The 19,125-nt window shown below is 46.9% G+C and overlaps 2 protein-coding genes across 2 annotated transcripts in view; one reads left to right on the forward strand and one right to left on the reverse strand.

Annotated features, from left to right (window-relative positions):
* The window catches only part of IDE (insulin degrading enzyme), a 30,888-nt gene extending 19,287 nt beyond the window's left edge, over nucleotides 1-11,601 (forward strand). Inside the window, exons 16-25 of the mRNA XM_078599581.1 lie at nucleotides 339-449; nucleotides 1,538-1,658; nucleotides 2,515-2,606; nucleotides 3,275-3,386; nucleotides 4,011-4,178; nucleotides 4,974-5,246; nucleotides 6,565-6,626; nucleotides 7,664-7,736; nucleotides 7,870-7,937; nucleotides 8,468-11,601. Coding sequence (XP_078455707.1) covers nucleotides 339-449; nucleotides 1,538-1,658; nucleotides 2,515-2,606; nucleotides 3,275-3,386; nucleotides 4,011-4,178; nucleotides 4,974-5,246; nucleotides 6,565-6,626; nucleotides 7,664-7,736; nucleotides 7,870-7,937; nucleotides 8,468-8,563 — 1,176 coding nt within the window. The 3' untranslated portion in view covers nucleotides 8,564-11,601. The remainder of the gene's footprint in view (nucleotides 1-338; nucleotides 450-1,537; nucleotides 1,659-2,514; nucleotides 2,607-3,274; nucleotides 3,387-4,010; nucleotides 4,179-4,973; nucleotides 5,247-6,564; nucleotides 6,627-7,663; nucleotides 7,737-7,869; nucleotides 7,938-8,467) is intronic.
* BTAF1 (B-TFIID TATA-box binding protein associated factor 1) overlaps nucleotides 11,595-19,125 on the reverse strand; it is a 54,300-nt gene continuing 46,769 nt past the window's right edge. The window contains exons 33-39 of the mRNA XM_078599580.1: nucleotides 18,782-18,912; nucleotides 17,943-18,071; nucleotides 17,171-17,323; nucleotides 16,541-16,761; nucleotides 15,760-15,919; nucleotides 14,478-14,648; nucleotides 11,595-13,713 (exon numbers count right to left, since the gene is read on the reverse strand). Of these exons, the coding sequence (XP_078455706.1) occupies nucleotides 13,564-13,713; nucleotides 14,478-14,648; nucleotides 15,760-15,919; nucleotides 16,541-16,761; nucleotides 17,171-17,323; nucleotides 17,943-18,071; nucleotides 18,782-18,912 (1,115 nt within the window). The 3' untranslated portion in view covers nucleotides 11,595-13,563. The remainder of the gene's footprint in view (nucleotides 13,714-14,477; nucleotides 14,649-15,759; nucleotides 15,920-16,540; nucleotides 16,762-17,170; nucleotides 17,324-17,942; nucleotides 18,072-18,781; nucleotides 18,913-19,125) is intronic.

Raw genomic sequence — 19,125 nt, forward strand, 5'->3', positions numbered from 1 at the left:
GAACTAATTTCATATGGCGTACAGAAATAATAAATAATCCGTTCTTGCGCAACAAAGATTAAATACATGTATCGTGACTAAGAATTTATTTGATTTGCCGATTGGATGTATCGTTTCACGTTTAGTAGCCAAACCAGCCCTGGATCCCCCTGAGGTTGGGTGATCCCAAATTGATTACCTGGTGTACTGGCAAAATGTTCAATACAAGCACTGCACGGACAAAGGAGGCTGTGTATGGTGCTAACCACACGGCCGCTTCATGTGCGGTGTCTGTCGTGATAAGCGCTCGCAAGTGACGTATGTTCCTTGTTTTGTGCGCGTGGCTGCGTGCGTGGCAGTTGTCAATCAAAGGTTACCAAGACAAGCAGCCTCTGCTGCTCAGGAAGATTATCGAGAAGATGGCAACATTTGAAATTGATGAGATGCGATTTGAAATCATCAAGGAAGCGGTAAGTGTACGTGGAGCGACACTGCAGTTCATAACTGTGTGCAGCGTCCCAGCTAAGAACAACAATGCTCTCCAAAATAAATCGTTTATGCGAAATTATGTAAAGAGCATGATGCCTTGGTGTGTAAATAGTGATGATTTGAGGTATAGGCGACTGGATGTCTTTCACTGAAAAATATTTCCTATCTTTTCATAACCTGGCGACGTCTGCCAGTGACATAGCCAAGGTATATTTATGTTTTATTCATCGAATGTCTTTTTCAAAGACAACGAGAATTACGATAAAAAGGGCGATAACCAGGATCGAGGTCACGATAACTTCTTATATTGCAGCTGGGATTAACAGCCTTAATACTTTCAACAGATGTCACTAATTGGGGCCAAGTATTCCTGCAATTAACGAGGGAGTTGGGATTGAACTCTCATTCAGTCTCAAAGTCTCAGAGGCTGATGAGATCCTGGGTGATGTGCAGCTCTCTACATCTTTTGTGCCTGACTTTATAACGTTTTTACAACATCAATGCTTTATATATATGGCTGGAATGGAAATTCAGATTGTGTTCTGGGGAAACAAACTTGACGATTCTTCCAGTTTTGAACACATAATGAGCAAGGAGAAGAGAGGATGTGTTTAATGAGCCATTATTATCTCGGGCTTGCTCAAGTGTGCGCCTGGCATGTGTGAATCATGTAATTATGGTGGGGAGGGGTGGTACATTGTTTAGTGCCTTGTGTTACCATCCTAGCAGCCTCAGTGTTGTTTCTGGGTGTGCACAACGTTGATAGTGAGTGGAAGCTGAAAGTGTCTTGGGCACCTCCGAGGTGATTCAGCATTAAATTAATAACCAGCACAGTCTTGTGTACTGTACTTTAGCGCTTGGGAGACATCACTCCCTTATCTGACCACACTACCTCTCTGTGTGTCATGTCGACCCTAATAGGTACATGCCAACAGCACTTGCCCTGTTCGTGTGTAGGGCTAAATGGGGGATCTTTTTCGCTTGGTAGTTATCCAGCGACCCTGAAATGCTGATTCATGGTAAAGTTGCTATCATTATCTTCATCATATTTTTCATGTTTGCTCTATAGTACCTGCGGTCTCTGAGCAACTTCCGTGCCGAGCAGCCACACCAGCACGCCATGTACTACCTGCGTCTTCTCATGACAGAACTGGCCTGGACTAAGGAGGAGCTTCGCGATGCACTCGAAGGTGGGGCCACCACTCAGTGCCACGCCACGCATCACCACACCACGCATCACCGCACCACGCCACGCAACACCACACCATGCCACGTGACACCGCACCTCGAGACACACGGCAACACCACAACATGCCATGCGACATCACATCACACCATGCGACACCCACACCACACTATGCCACACCACACCATAGCACGACATTCCAAGCCACCCCAAGCCCATCCGTGCCCCAACATACTACACCACATCACCTCCATGCAACGCACATAGCTACGCACAGAACCAGTTGATATTTATAAAAACTGTAAGTGGTATATGCTTGCAATATTGAGGTGTAATATTCATAGTTTAAGCGAGTCAATGGGACTTGCCTGAGACACACACACATATGCTGCCATTGTCTAATAGACGCATGGCAAGCTCTTCATGGCAGTTATCGAAATGTTTTATTCTGATACAGTAAGCAAATCAACTTGGAATGTGTGCACTGTCTTGGTCAGCTTCAGTTCAGTCACACACCGTAGTGGTTGCACTCTGAAGCGACTGAATAAATTATCTGCGGCTGTCAACCACTTACAAAGAATCCGCAAGGTTGAGTGACTTTGCAGGAAGTGAGTGACGAGTCCAACCATACGAACGTGACATTTCCATCACTGGCTCGGGGCTTTCAATGGAGATGAGCACTGCTCTGTACTTACTAGAGCAAGGAGAATGACCTGCACGGCGTGGGAAGGCCCTAATCCAACAGTGGATTTACAAAAGAACTGCACATTTACAGCCACCGTGCGTCAGCATGTGTGTGTAGGACCGCCCGATGCACAGGAGCCAATGGTGTTATGCGCGACTGGCCGCTCTCGTTTCAGACGTCACCGTGTCCTGCCTACAGGCATTTGTGCCGCAGCTGCTGTCCAGGTTGCACATGGAGTGCCTCTTCCATGGGAACGTGGACAAGGAGGTGCTGTACAGACCCCACCCCTAAAGCTGCCACAGCTCGCTTCAACCGCGAGACATTTGCAGTCCTTAACATGTTTTGCCGCCCCAGATTTACCCCACTTGAGCTTTCAGCTTCAAGTCATGAGTATCCATTGAGGTGTCACGCAGGAGCAGTGCAAACGCTCGTGGCAGAGAATGGTCCTGGAAGGAAATACCACAGAGTAATCTCTGGATGCCTTAAAGTGACATCTGGTCCAGACATTGAGGCAGCATTTTTCCACCCAAGCCTGTCACATGACAGTCAATCAGAATTTTTTCAGAGCTGGAATTTGACCAGATTAAGTACAAAACCAAATTGAATGTGATGGGGTTTCTTTGTGCAGTCATTGGCGGCCAGGCACACGCCCCTCCCGCATGGCCTTTCACTTCCGATTCTGCTCAGGGTCGATTTGATTTGCTTCAGAATCAATTCCGTTCCGATGACATAAATATACATAAATCGGAATAAAAAACTGTACGTGTCCGTCATCATAACGGGAAAGGGTTAACATTAGCGTTGCTTGTCAACAGCAAACCAGCAGCGTATGACGTGGGACAGCGAGAGGTCGCAGTGCTGCTGCACCGAGCACTGCTGCTAGTGCGGACGTTGTGATGGTTGTGATGGTGATGGCGCTCGCCCACTGTGCGCAGGGTGCCCTGGAGACGATGGCCATGGTGGAGGACACGCTGGTACGGCTGGCTCACAGCAAGCCACTGCTACCCAGCCAGCTCACACGCCACCGTGAGGTGCAGCTGCCGGACGGTACGGAGCTTTGGCGAAGAGGATGTCTGCTTGGCAGTCGAATCGAACGAACGAGTCTAATGAAATGTCACATTGCATTCTTATTATTGGATCTTTAAGAGTCTTCTGAGGGTTTGAATCTGTAGTGTTGTGTGTTGATGATTCTTCTTGACTATTTTGTGTCTCCCTCGCCCTCACTTTGTCCCACTGTCGTTTATGTTCCTCTCACTATCGCTTATCTTACAAAGAGTTTAACATTCTGTCAGGCCAAAGGAGGAGATATCGAGGGAGATTTTTGTCCTTTTATTTACGTGTGCTTTTGAGTGTCAGTGCAGCGATTAACAAACTGTACTTCGAACCCAGCAACCTGAATTGTATTCCCGGCCCCGGCGAACATCAGTTGCGAGTGATATCTAAACCTGTCCTGAGATGTACCGAGGTCAACCTGGCCTTAAATGGCTATCTGGCGCGGTGTGTTAACATCAGCACTGCGGACACGATGACAGCCGCGCGTATTTCCCGCCACACCACCCCACCGTGCACCGTGCCGATCGTAATAGTTGCCCACGAACAGCTTCACGGCTCGACGATCTACAAAAGGTTACACGCAGATCCCGTTTTTTTGTGCGCGTGCGCACACTTCAGGCCGTTGGTTCGTGTACCAGAGGCGTAACGAGGTGCACAACAACTGCGGGATCGAGATCTACTACCAGACGGACCTGCAGACAACGCACGACAACATGCTGCTGGAGCTCTTCTGCCAGATCGTGTCGGAGCCCTGCTTCAACACCCTGCGCACCAAGGAGCAACTGGGTGGGTGCACGTACACACACGCACTAACACGTACAAACACACGCACTAACACGCGCACACAAACACACGCTAACGCGCACACGCACACGCACACACACGTACACACACGCACACAAACACACGCTAACACACGGCTAGACATGCACCAACAACAACAATCGCCATTCACCACAGAGTGGCGGTGACATCACCACGGCGCTCGTGCCAGGCGAGGTGCACTTTCAGGCCACGTGCAGTGTCAAAGGCTCGCTGGCAGGAAGTCACAGAACAGACTCAGGTGTTACGAGTTGACATACGTAAAACACACACACGTGAACTTGCACACATGCACGCTGGAGTACACACACATTCATTAGCACATGCGAATATACACCCAAATATGTTTCTCTATGAAATTTACAACCATGCCATTCACAACTCTCATGAACCACAACACTAATTCATTCCTTCCTTAAGCCACACACCTCTTTGGTACTTTATAAAAACTGTTTTGCAGACCAAAACTCAGGATGCCTGTGGCCTCTGTCGAATCCAGACTCTAGTGTAAAGCTCTTGGCTTAGGTGACTAGTTACCATTTGCACTGGCCAAGCATTAGCTGATTGGCTATAGATGAGGGAGCTGGGGTCTTGCACGTGCGTACTAATGAGCGTGTGCCCGAGCTCAATGAGCACGCGTGCACGTGGCGTCTGTCAACTGAACGACCACGCTTACCTACCGTGATGCGTTGTTACTTTGCGGCCAACGGCAATAACGCGGCGTGGGTTTCGTGTGTCCGTGTGCGCCGGCGGTGCCAGGCTACATCGTGTTCAGCGGGCCGCGGCGGTCGAGCGGCGTGCAGGGCCTACGCTTCATCATCCAGTCGGAGAAGCAGCCGCACTACCTGGAGAGTCGCGTGGAGGCGTTCCTGCACGCCATGGGGCGGCACGTGGCTGACATGACGCCCGACGCGTTCGCCAAGCACGCGAGCGCCCTCGCCGTGCGCCGCCTTGACAAGCCCAAGAAGCTGAGCACCGAGTGCGGCAAGCACTGGGGAGAGATCATCTCGCAGCAGTACAACTTCGACCGAGGTCCGTTCACGCTGGGTCTCGGGAATAGGCTGGGGGGGGTTCTCCCTGTGTAGTGTCGTTCGTGTGTTCCTTTGTTTGTACGCTGTGGTGTTTTGGTTTCGTTTGTTTCTGATCAGACGATGCGAATTTGAGCAGCGATCGATGTCCCTACAGAGAGGTGTGTGCACTCGGCACGCTGTTGTCTTTGCGTTATGACACGCGACACTTGTCAAGGTAAAGGAATTACTCTTCCTCAGATTGGCGGCTGCGATTGATTTGACGGCCCATAGATCTGGAGAATAGATTGCCGTGGAAAGAGCCAAATGAGATTTGTGAGCCTTAAAGCGAATCGCCTAGCAGTTGTGCATTCCTGCTGCTTCCAGCGTATTATTGTGAATTTTTAAATATTTCTTCAATAAAAGTACAGATACCAAAAGGCGATAATAATTATGAGCAACACATATGGAAATTAGAAAAAAATTAGAGCTTAGCTCCCGTAGACAATTCGAGCATGGGGTGAACAATCGCAGAGTATGGTGACACCCCTAGAAAATTAGCGTGTAAGGTGATGCCAACACACTCGGCATTTAATCATTCCTCCTCCCCCGCACAATTCAAGCAATTGTTAGAATTTAGAATCACGATTGGGATTCAAGATACAATAATTTTTTGGTCCATTTGCATTGCATAGTCTCAATGAGACTGCAAGATTCGTTACAAGGTATATACTACTTGTACGAATTGAACATCGTTTTTGCATGCGTAATTCTGATGTGTGCATCATTGATGTTGATCTTTGCATCGATGCCCATAGTATACGAGACAGATCTTACGCTGGACTTTCTAACACCCGTGCAGAATCGTGATTATTCTGAGTATATTGCAAAGTAAATGCCATGCGTTATTATTTCACAGCTGCTGTGAATTCGAATTATCGTCCGTGCTGCCTTATTGCAGTGATTTGAGCATTGAATTAACTTGGGGGTGTTTTTATCCCACGAAACGGTATTCTCCCTGAACATGTCCATCACTTGACAAGCACTTTGTTGTTGGGCTTGACATCTGATTTGTTTGTGAGCCCACGAGTTATTGTCAGCCACTGTGCTTGCATTTAATGTCCCCTGATCGAATTGCAGAAAAAAGCTTCCGACACTTCATTCTTATGAACTTACTTTTTTTATGCGTTAATAGCTTTAAATACAAGAGATGAAAGTATAATTGTATCCTTCCTCCAATAGATTCAACTTGGAATTCATGAATACAGCCTTTCAATACTCTGATTGCTGTACCTTGTTTGATATGCACAAATAATGTATGCTGTGGATTAATTTCTTTTCAGACAACATTGAAGTAGCTCATTTGAAGACACTGACCAAGGATGACGTCTTGAAGTTCTACCAGGTGCGTCTGTCCATTCTGAGCATCAGAGGAGTCCTTGACACGAGCACCGATTCACAAGATCAATAATAGCCAACCCAGTGGTCCCAAATAAATGTTACAAAGTCAGTAAAATATGAGAAGGAAACAATGTGGAATGCTCCCCATTGTTAATAGCTGAATCTTCACAAACTTTGCCGCTTTCGGTCAACCAAAAGTGTACCGGAGCCTTTTTTACATGATAGGAAAATAAACCGATTTAATGCAGTTACTTTTTTTACTAAACTGCTAATGTAAAACCAAATGAAAATTATGTATTGCTTAGCACAAGGTCTGATGTTTTGTCTTAATTGCTTGCGCAGAGCCAATTTGTACACATTCACGAAAACTGTTGATAATGTATCAGCATTGTTGATAATGTATCAGCAGTGCTGCCACCAGTCTTACTTCAACAGAACTGCTCATCTTTGGGTCTATTATGTTGTGTCTGTGTACGTACGTGTGTTCTTGCACGCATGTGGGAACAGCTCTGTGGATCCTGTACTCTGCTACGATCTATAACCCCGAGTAAGATTTCTGTCTCCCCCAGTGAGACACAAGGCGGCCAGGCGTATTGGCTACAACCACCCCCTCATGTGTCATTACATTCTAAATAGATGCTCACTAATAGATACTTATTAACAACACTTGCCCCTACAATTAAGCTTAAAGGGAAATTCCATTTGATTGTGTGAGAGTGCACATGCTGATGCATTTGCTTTACATGCCTGTCCTTTTGTGTGTGTATATCTGTGTGTGGGGAGTGGTAGTGTTTCTTGGTTAGCGCACCGTGTAACGATCTTGACGATCCGAGTTCGATTCCCGCTCCCAGCCAACATGGGTGACGAATATCTGAATCTGTTTTGGGAAGAGAAAGGCGGCTGGCCGTGGAATTGACCACCCACTCAGTGTGCTGTGGCGGCTTTCATAGGTGCTCGTTCATAGCACTTGCCCCAACAGTTTATTAAAGGCTATACGGGGACCTTTGTCTGTGTATACGTGTGTGCTTGTTCGTGCTACAGGAGCTCCTGTCAGTTGACGCTGCTCGACGCCACAAGATCTCCGTCCACGTGCTGTCACGCGAGATGGAATCCTGTAAGCAGCCTCTTTTAGCACCCAATCATTCACTCACCCGGTTTTGTGGATGGTTCGTGATTTTGCAGTTGTGTGTAGCAAGTGTGGGGGGTGGTGGCTGAGGGTGTCGTGTCCCGTGCTCTGGATGCTCCAGGTCCTGTCGTCGGAGAGTTCCCGTGCCAGAATGATGTGAGCCTCACGCCCGCACCACCTTTGCCCCAGGTAACAGGATAACTCTATCATTTGTATCTTCTGCAATGTTTATTTGCCACACTCGTTCTCCCAACACTGGTATCATTTTATGGTGCAGTTTATGTCAAGTCAAATTATCTTCCTGCTCAAGTAAGACCCAGTCTTTCTATATTAATGAGTGGTAGATGGTGTTCATCTTCCATTTGCAGTCAGCCACATTTGCAATGTTGAATTCCCATGGCATGACATGGTGTGCATGTCAAGATAACTTGTGCCCATGGCAAGCAACTGAACCTGTTTCTATATGCCATCACACGCTTAGTTGCATGCTTGCAGACTTTCACATTTTGAAATCAACTCCGAAGTTGTGATCTCACTGTTCAAATGAGCAATTGGCTTGCACTTACCTGTGTTTATGGCTGAGCCAGCAGTGAAAAATCAGCATTGCCATGGTAGAGGTCGGCGGTGACCCGCTCGAGACAACCAATGTTGGCGTCTCACAAACTGGCAAATCACGAGTGACTGTCAATGTCCTAAGCGATGCACTCTGTGTACGTCAGCCGACAGTGATCGAGGACACCAACGACTTCAAGCGAGGCCTCCCCCTCTTCCCACTCGTAAAGCCGCTCTACGGCAAGATCACGGCCAAGCTGTGAGGAGCGCAGCAGAGGCTGCCACTGCATGTGGCACCCATGCAGGGCTCCGTCAAGATGGTGCTCCCACCTGGAAAGTCTGGTGGCCGTTTCAGCCCCACGTCTGAAAGGTTTGGTGCAGGGGTTTTGACTGCACCCCTGACATGCAGCCGCCGACTGCTCCAAATGGTGATGCTTTGAAATTGGGGTGGGATCAGCATTTAAAGTCAACGTTCCAGGGTCACAAACATGGTTTTTCATAGGATGTCAATAACAGTTATATTGGATATCAGCACAAGCAGTTCCAGAAAGACAAAATACTTCCCCACCCATTTAGAAACATTTCCTCCACGGTCAAATAAGACAATTGTTTCCCATCAGCTTAATGGTAAAATGGGCAACTAGGAATTGTATTGATGGTCTGCTTATGATGGCAGCATGAATTAGCATGAAATAGTAAATGGCTAAATGCACCTTGGAATAGAAAGGCCCTCTACCAGTTGTGACGTAAACATGAGCTGAACATAAGACCCTTTCCATTTTTCCCTGTTACTGCAGTTTGACCTAAACATTTGGCCAGAAGTTACACAGCACGACATTGGTTTGGCAATACTAGCACCTGCACTTGGGTCCAAAGCGTGTGTGGATGCCAGGGCATCTGCAACATACAGACCCGTTTGAGGAATACAGGTCTGCTGCCTGTAACCAAAAGCAGTGGCAGCATGGTAGGAATTAAAGGGATGTCCACCACCATCACACGTCAGCTGGTCAGTTCGCACTGCTAAGTGAATTACTCAGGTCATTACTGAAGTAGCAACCTGTACTTATTTCCCAGTACATGTTTTCCTTTTGTTTGGCTATGAATGCAACTTACATGTGTGTTAAGTTTTAAGTCTGAGTTAAATATGAATGCAGTACTTCACAAAACCTTTTCTATTCGTCCGTGGCGGTGATGACACCATCGGATGAGTTGCGTTTCTAAAAAGCAATACCAATTAAACCTTTGCAAGTGGTACTGGTGAGGCTAAAACACTGTCCGCAACATCTCCCTTTCGTGTGCAGATGGCCTGTCTTCGTGCAACCCATGTGGCCACAGTAATAATCATGTGGCTCAGCCTGCTTAATGGTTCTCTTGCACGTTGTCATGCTGCGTATTTTTTTTGCAAATAGCTTAACAGACCATTAGCGTGTGCGGGCAGTGTCCATCAAATTATTTTGAAAAAAATACCTTATCAAGCATAGACTTATATGTGCACAAAGCATACTTTTCACATGATCAACGTATCAAGCAGTCCATACCATTAATCTGTACATGATCTGCATGCAAATACAGCTGTGGTGTTCAAAGATTGCTACGCTCACCGGCCCTAGTGCCTAACCCTTCACATTAACACTTGCCCGTAGCCTTTACATTTATCACAGAAGTGTGAAATGTTCCAAACTGGATGAGCAGTCAAAATGCTGAAAAAGAGTGAGATGGTAATCAAAATGCCAACCTAATATTCAATATATATTAAAGGCCCATTTATATGTAGAGTAATACCAATATAAATGATAATGGGGCTTGAGAGGGCTGAGATATTGCAAGGTAGAAAAGTCGGCACCTTTAACATGTTATTAAAACCAGTGACGAACCCTTGTTCAGTTTCACTTCTCATGGTCCTTAATCAGAAGTGAAATAACTGATTCATAAAAAATTTCCGTCTTGCACAAGGCTGAACAAAACATTAGTTTTGCAAAATGTGTCTATACAATCAGCCGTGTCAAGCTGTTATACCTATTAATAACTTTAAAAGGTAGAAATTACATTTTTAGATAGCAATAGTTTTTAAATTGACAGTAATGCCCTCCCCCTTGCCGAGATACCCCAAGAACTCACCCCAGGCAGAGGATTGGGAATCTGTGCAGGCTCTTAAATCTGTCATTGAATAAGAATTATACATATCAAACCATCCTGCACATGAACAAGGATGTAGATTGTAGTTAAATAATGAGCCTTTTTGCTTCACAAACATTTCAGCACTCCATGTGCTAATTAAGTCGGTCACCATTATTTACCCACCCCCCCAGCAAAGCACCACATTTCAACAAATCAGAACACAGTTGGATGTGCATCGTCTCACGTGCATTTCCGGACAAGTTTTGAAATGCAATCATCTTCTTCCTGGTTTCACCTCTGCGTTGATGTTCTAGGCTAAATAATTGCGTGCCCATTCACTACATTAACAATCTTACTCAAATAAGCACACCACTTAATATTCGAATATTTTGAGTTTCCTAATAGTAAAGCAATTTGGCCATTTCATGCCTTTAACAATGCTCTTCAGGAACACACCACCAATAACCACAACGTTCACCTATTGCTGCTCATGAAAGTATTTGACTAAATATGAAGACCAGGTACAATGTCAATTAACATGCAGTAGAAAAAAAATCAGCAATGTGCAATCATTTAACTGGTAAAACCAAGAATTCTGAGCAAGTGAACAATGGATGCATGTTAAACTATGGTCTGGTGAGTGGAAATCAGTTGTGCCACTACCCATGTGTCTTGTCTTCACTGGGTTTCCCAAATTCCCCCATTAAAACCAAAGCCCTGGGTCTTCAAACCAGAGTGCTGTGACCAACGGCATGTGCACAGCCTCCTCTACATCACTGCACACGTGGAGTACAGCTTGGCCCAGCCAAGTGCCCTCAGTTGAAGGCATGGCCACTCCCACCATCTGGCCCTGCCAATACCAAGCGAGTCGGACGGAGATAAGAATAAAAAAATTAAATTTTATTTGAAGTTGTTACGAAATATTTTTTTGAAATGTTTAAATAAAAATCTAATTTGTTAATTTGTACATCTTCATATTTAAAACTATGAAATGTGTAATGCAAACTACAGCTACTGCAGTTGTATTTATTATACAAAAACTACTAATCTTTGGGATGTAATTTCTTAAAGTTGCAAATTAGTTTTACCACATGACATCACCACGATCTCAGGTGAATGTACACTATTAACCAGTTCTGTACCATACAAAGTGTGAATAAATTACCACACACACACTTTAAAATGTTTGGTTCATTTTTATTTCATATTGACTATTTCTTTGTAAAGCCAAAAGCAGTACTTTTAAAGACCATACTAAATCCTGAAAATAACACCAGTTTAAATACAAACGACGAACCTGTAATGTTTTAGTGCGGAGGTGTCTGTCCTCAACAATTCATTAAATGGGGCACAGGTAGAAAAGTTAAAACGGCAAATGGGGCTTACAGGGAACAGCCCCGTGCTCTCAATCACCATGACCGCTCGCCGTGCATGAGGTTGATGTAACAATGCATTCACCCACACTTGATATCTTTGCAGGGAGGAAGTTTGCCACAATCGTGGCCAATCACAGGTTTCCCCTGCAACGTAAATTTGTTGCTCAACCCAGGGATTATATAAAAAAAATCCCACGAGCATACGGAGCACCATGGGAAAGGGCCCACGGTCGCAAACCCCCAGGCGTATTTAGGCATCGTGCACGCAGCGCGCGTGCGCGCGTGCACACGTTGCTCCGGATTATGAATAAACACCAGCAGCTGTACACAAGTCAACAAATAAACGCATGGCACTGCCACAAATGCTGTTAGGCTATATTTTAACTCTTAACGCACTCACCATTTCATAAAAACAGACCACAGCCCTCCGAGTCTCCAATTCAAGTGGTCGTTCAGCCTCATTGCTCAACGCAAACATGAGTACCAAATTACACATTTACCGAATGGCCACTGGGAATGACACAGGAGGGTTACACACCTCATAAAACATGGTAAAGATACAATGTGTTCGCCTTCACAAGCCCACACAATGCAGGACAGCTCAAGGGTAATTGATCAATCATGCATTGCCTAACTCAAGCAACACAGCTAACAGGTGGAAAACCTGATGCAGAATTTTGGGGGAAATATATTTTAAGATATTGACCCAGAACAGGTGGGCCCTGCAAAGGTCATGCATATCAATAAATCCCCCTTACAGGGGTAACTTTTTTTTAAATGTATGGTCACAGCATGTCCTACTAAATGAAGCAACATCAGTTAATACGCCCAACTATTTGAGTTCCATGTACATGTGATCAGAGCCAAAACAGCTAGAACTGTACATGGTTAAACCCGTCCAACAGCTGTAACAGCCACAATGTTTACTTAGTGCTGCGTGTTCAAGACCTTGTCACTGTGCCTTACTGGGTTGCCATGTGCCAGGGAAGTAAACGGTTAAGGGGTAGGAGGGAGTCAGGGTTACAGAGGGCACCAACACAACCAGGATTGGAGCAGGCGTGCCCTACCGTCCGAATCACACGTGGGTGCCCAGCTTTCCAAACCAGCTCAAAGCCAAATCCTCGTGTACCAAAACAAATCCTACTGCACTTCCACAGAGCAAGTTCTCTGCCGAGTTAGCAGCTTCTCTGATCTAGCGGCATGCAGCATCCACTACTGTGGGCAGAGTACATTCTTCTCGGGTGAAGAAAACACTGCATGTGTGGATCTCCGCAAATCTGACACGGATCCATACCCCCTCCTCCTCTTGGATCTGGATGCGGAAGGAAGTCGTCTTCAGCTGCAGCCCCAGGAACACGCACATGTTGTGCGAGCTGCCTCCGAGTCGCAGTGGTCGAAGGAGCCATCAACACCATGCCCGCTCAGTCAAGGCAGGACCCCCTTTGTCAGGCTTGGAAGCCTCCCCCACTGGTAAAAGTATTTGTTCCATTCATTGCATTATATAGAAGCCATCATTGTACAATTTCAATGAAGGTATGGGCCGTATTATTTCTGCTTCGCTTCCGAAAATATACTACCCCCACACCAAGACAGAACCATAACACAAACTCTTCAGAGACTGTTTTTGCTATTTCCTACCACGGCTGGAGTAGGTCGAATTATTTTCTTTCCCACTTGCCCTCAATTCCCCTTACGTTTTCAACATCGTTTATTTTATTTTTTAAGACAAAAGAGACCGCGTCTTGGTGCGCGCAAGCCATCCCCCGCTGCTACTTAAGGGACTTTATGAACGAGTCCAGGTTGTACTCAGAGTCGTACTGCTCCTGGTCCCACAGGTCTCCCAGGTTCTCCAGAACAGACTTTATCGTCTCCTTCTTAGAAGCTCCTCCGCTTGAGGGAGCATCCTCCGACAGACCGCCCTGTTTCACGCAACCAGAGAAAAACGTGCAACAGTGAGGCACTGCACTAGTAACTGCTGGTGGTAATGGTGCAAGCGGTGTTTATTTAGAGATGGCGCCGATGGAAATGGTGCCGATAGCGGCTCGGTCGTGGCGAGTCCCGATGGTAACCGTGCTGGTACTGAAGGAGATGGTGGGAAAGGTAACTACAGAATCAGAATCTTTATGTATACTGGAGGAATTCGATAATCTATTAAGTTGTTTTTCACAGATGTCCAGTATAGCAAGTGCTGATATTTATTTTTCAGATTACTATATGGTACTGATCATTAATGGTTTTACCCAAGATGACAATGTTAAATAGTGAAAAAGGAGACTGTGCTAAGGGCAAAGGTACTGCTGATGAAGATGCTGGTTACAGTGGTTATGAAAATGGTTCAAAGAGGACAATGGTCTTGACAACCATGCACCAATGTATCTCCAATTAAAATAAGGGTGAATTATATGATACACCCACTTATTTCAAGTAGTAATCACAATTCACTGTTGTTGGCCACATAAAATTGCAACAACGTAAAGTTAAGAAATATCTGGTCCAGGCTCAGTGACTCAAGGCAATGTCGCTTTTGGCTATGGTGCTGGCTACAATAAACAAGGATGCTGGTAGTGAGGATGACGCAGATGGCTATGGTGTTCATCACAGTGGTTCTGTTCAGGGTAGCGACGGATCTGATGGCCATGCTCCTAATGAGCATGGTGCTACCAAGGATGATCGGGCTGTGCACCTTCTCGAGGGTGAAGAGGTCGAGCAGCTGCTCGGTGCCCATGCTCTGCAGGCTGGCATTGTCCTGGTTGATCACGGTATTGGCGATGCTCAGCTTGAACTTTTGCAGCCCCATGATCTTCTCCTCAAGCGTGCCACGCGTGATCAGGCGGTACACGTTCACCACGCGTTTCTGCCGGTGCAAGCACACACACACACAGGCACACCATGAATACGGAGGCCGTGCCACCGACCAACTTGTCACAATGTCCTCCCGAGCGAGGGTTCCCACCTCTAATTGTTGTGGCCCTCCAAGAAGCATTCAAAATCCACTCAACCTGCCAACCAGAATTGGGCATTGCCAGTTATGAACAAGAGGCTATTTGGATGGCATCGCAGGGACTCGATAAGCACGATTAACAAGGGGACTTGATAGATTCGTCAATAACGGCGTCTTAAAAATGAAATAGTAAAAAGTAGGCAACAGCCCTTCTTCACAGCAGAGGCATGTGCTGTGAAGGGCCAATGCCAAAAACATATTTTGTAAACGTTTTCTTTCATCAGGCAGTATTATTGATGGCTGCGGAGTTTTTTGTTTGTTACATGTGCTTGCGCACCACTGCCAACGACGCAATATCATAAAATAATATTTCACGAGCAAGGTGGAGGGAAAGCAGCTGTGTTGTTGCTAGACCAGAGAAAGTTGTTCAGGCAACCTTGGACACCTCCGATTAGCAGTTGGCTACGTATGGTGCGAAAGAAGTTCAACATATGTACAATCTATGGGTTTATTCATTAAAATGTGTCATGCATCTGATAAATGCTTCCAATTGTGTTTAAGAATAAATAAATAAGTAAATGTTTTTTTCAGATTATATGCAGATCAATTGCAAATATGACCTTTAACGAAACAAATGAGATATTAAACAAGAAAATTGACTCAAAACACAACGGTGCAAAACTAAAGAAAATAATTATTTTGTGGAACAATGACAATAAATAAAAAAATTAAGGGTAGTTTGGTGGTGATTCATAACTAACACCACATTCCCACACCTCCCCAACGGAAAGTACGAAGGGTGGCATGACCGGCAATAGAAACGACCCAAGCAGTCCCGGAAGACCGCAGGACAAGTCGCTCCGCGAAACATTGCGTCGACAAACCCAGCAGCGAAACCAGAAGCGAGGTGGAGTGGTTTGGTCGTTGACGTTACTGCTGCTGTCACAAGTGCCGGTGTGGGTGTGCGCCTGTGCGGTTCGCTGCACGCGCCCCTGTACGGCAGCAGCATGCGGAGGAGGCTCACCTGCCCGATGCGGTGCGCACGGTCCATGGCCTGCAGGTCCCTCATGGGGTTCCAGTCGTGCTCCACGAACACGACCGTGTCGGCACCCGTCAGGTTGAGGCCCAGGCCACCCACGTGAGTCGTCAGCAGCAGCACGTCGATTGACGGGTCGTTATTAAACCTGCCCGGGGAGGGGGAGGGGGGGGGCATGCACACATTTGTGGTGTCGCCTCGGGGCACAAGCAGCGCTTCGGCACCGGTAAACCAGCACCCCTGGAGAAATTGGGTCAAGAATAATACCGAATTGTTACCGATTGAAATCGAGTTTAAACAGCGACTTCATTCATAGATCCATTCCGAAAGGCGCTTTTATCAGGCATTACACGTTCTTCACAGCTTCACTCATGGTACTGTCAGCTGCTAATTACAGGGAGTTGTGCAGAAATGTATGTAATACACTCAAACTGGAATTAGATGGTAAGAGCAAGTTTAATAACATCTCTTTCCAGATCCTCCAGTATTGTGAAGGTGTTTTTTTTACCCCACCACACACAAATTCTCAAAAAGGAATTCACAAAACACTGACGCAGATCGCTCTTGAAACCAAATATCCAGACTCAATTGGTGCTTTTCTTAATGAAAATATATTATTTGTAGTTTCCTGCTAATTTACATCAGACGTCCCCTTCCGTTGCATATTGTTTATTCTATTTTCGCCTCCCATGCATTGCATGTCTTCCACACCAGCCAAAACGTAACCTGAAAAATATAAAGAGTGCACTGCTGTGTGCACGGAATGTACCGCGCAACGATGGAGTGCCTCTGGCCGGCGGGCACGCTCCCATCGAGGCGCAAGTAGGTGACAGCGGGCAGCTGCGGCCGCAGCAAGTCGTACTCCACCATGTCCAGCATGCTCTTGAGCTGGCAGAAGATGAGCACGCGGTGCTGGGCGACCACGGCCTCGGGGCCGCTATCCACACCACCCGCACCGCCGCCGCCACCCAAACCACAGTCCAGCAGCAGCTGGGGTGGGGGGGGGGGGGGCGCAGGGAAACGGGAGAGCAGTGGCAGGGAAAGAGGTGGGAGGAGAGGAAGGGAACCGACAAAGGAACAGGAGGGGAAAGAGGGGAATGGAGAGAAGAACAGGAATAAACCAGAAGGGTAAAGAGAGGAGATCAAGAGGTGAACAGAGCGGCAAACAAGATAGGAACAGGAAGTAAAAAGAGGGGGAGGAATGGGATAGTAACCACAGGAAGGCAAACGGGATGGCAGCAGAAGGGGAACGGGAGTGAGAGAAATCGTTGAGACATGCGAGCGGCAACTGGATTACATCGTCACGAGTTGCCAAAACAAAGAGCCGACATCATCATGATGAGGGGCGTGGCACGAGCGGACGACCCAATGGTCACACAGAAAGGGCTGCAGACGGTACCTGTTTGAGTGCAGAGAGCTTGGGCGCGTGCTGGATATCGCGCAGCGATGATCCGTGTGTGGCCAACTCCTCGCAGATTCGCTGGAACTCTGGGTGCTGCAGAGTGAGCACCAGCGCCGGGTGGTTGCACAGCTTGCGCAGGTACTGCAGAGCCTGGCCGGAGGGGGTGAGAGCAGAACACAGTGCCCATAGCAAACCACTGGCTGTGACGCCAGCAGCAATGTAGTACCTACCCCCCAGCATACTCGACTGAACCACAGACATGGTGGCACATGAGCGAATATGTATCACTGCTATAGCTTAGTGCGGTTATTGTCTCATTATGCCATGCACTAATATCAAGGCATTAAGTCAGCACATTCCATGCTCCCCATTTATTCAACACTTGAAACGTTGATATTTGAATATGGTTCCGAAAGAAGCACTGTGAGTGTGTGTCATGGTTCTTTGCCACTAGAATAAGAACATTGGTAAAAATGAAGCGGTTAAATTAAGATATCATTAAACACTACAGACCTTACACATGACAGCTAGTGATGGCGGTCAGCACGAGTATTCAACTTCAGTGAGCAACATTTTTGAAAGCATCATCGAACGAGACGATGTGGAAAAGCCACTGCGATAGGCACGCTTAGGCACAGTCGTACGAGCGCTCTAACATTTTCCACTTTTGGAAACTGCATTCATGGACAAGGTGCTGTGGTATTTTTCTACACGGCACGGTGAGAGGGGGGGGGGGGGTCTTCACGATGAAACAGACGCACAAAAATACCTGGAAGACGTGCCCAGTGGCCTTGAGCTTGGTCTTGTCGCTGGGCTCCGAGGACAGTTTCCCCGAGGAGATTGTGTCGTCCACGTCGTGCTTGGCTTGCGAGCGCGCAAAGTCCTCGTACAGCCGCACCTGCAGCACACCCACCGTGGCGCAATGCGTGGCGGTCACGCACAGCCGGAACTCACAAGTACATTTAACGGTTGCAGTTTTACCAACGTAGTGTTTTCAGAAATGTATTTTTAGGTGTACGGGGTTTACCGTTAGTCCAAGCGGCAGGCTCGCGAGTGGTGTTGGTCCTCTTTACTCCAAGATGTGGAAGAGTAGGCCATAATACCCTCTTAGTGGAGGCCCTCTGCCAGCAGTGGTGTAAGTAATTATAGGACTGCACCTTTATCTTTTCGGGCTTTACTTGAAAAATTTAATATATTCCTGCTATTACATGTATTGAACATTTCAAAATTGTTACCAATTGTTTTACCGCTGCTGCCTGCAAGTGATAAAATAACCACCATTTTGTAGGGATATCAACCCTATAATGTAATGTGGAAATTCCACCATCTATCTAGAGCATCAACCCACCCACGTTCCTGCTAGACACCGGGCGAGTGACACTGGTCTGGAATAGCATGTGCGCGCGTGCATGTGGTTGCAAATAGTGCACGAGTGCTGTTAGAGAGCATCTCTTAAGGCTGGCATGGCACTCGCCAATGCTGTCGTTTACTCGCCAATGCTGTTGTTTACGACTTAATCGACCACGAGCAGAAATTGAACTCAGGTCACCGGGTTCGTGAGTGCGCTAACCACTGCGCTACCGCTCCCCGTTTGCGAGACGCACACACCTGCAGGGGACTGAGGGAGCAGTAGTAATCCTGAATGATCTTTGGAGGCAGGTCCTGCAGCACGTCTTCTTTCATGCGACGCAGCAGGAACGGCAGCACCTGCCTGTGCAGTGCCTCCATGGCCAACACACCTGCACGCAGCCAACATGGGGGGGGGCATGTGCCACATCCACCTGAGACTATGCCTCCAAATCAGGGAATCTGGTGTTGTCAACTGGTGTGGTGGGGGGAGGGGGTGTTTGCATATCCGATGGGGCCCCATCGCAATCTTAAGATGAGTTGCGAAAATGTACCGGTCTCAAACTAGCAATGGGGCAAACACTCATGTTCTCATCAGTGGCCCT

The sequence above is a fragment of the Lampetra planeri genome, chromosome 12 (assembly GCF_965212315.1).
Source record: "Lampetra planeri chromosome 12, kcLamPlan1.2.h2, whole genome shotgun sequence".
In the NCBI taxonomy this organism is placed as follows: Eukaryota; Metazoa; Chordata; class Hyperoartia; order Petromyzontiformes; family Petromyzontidae; genus Lampetra; species Lampetra planeri.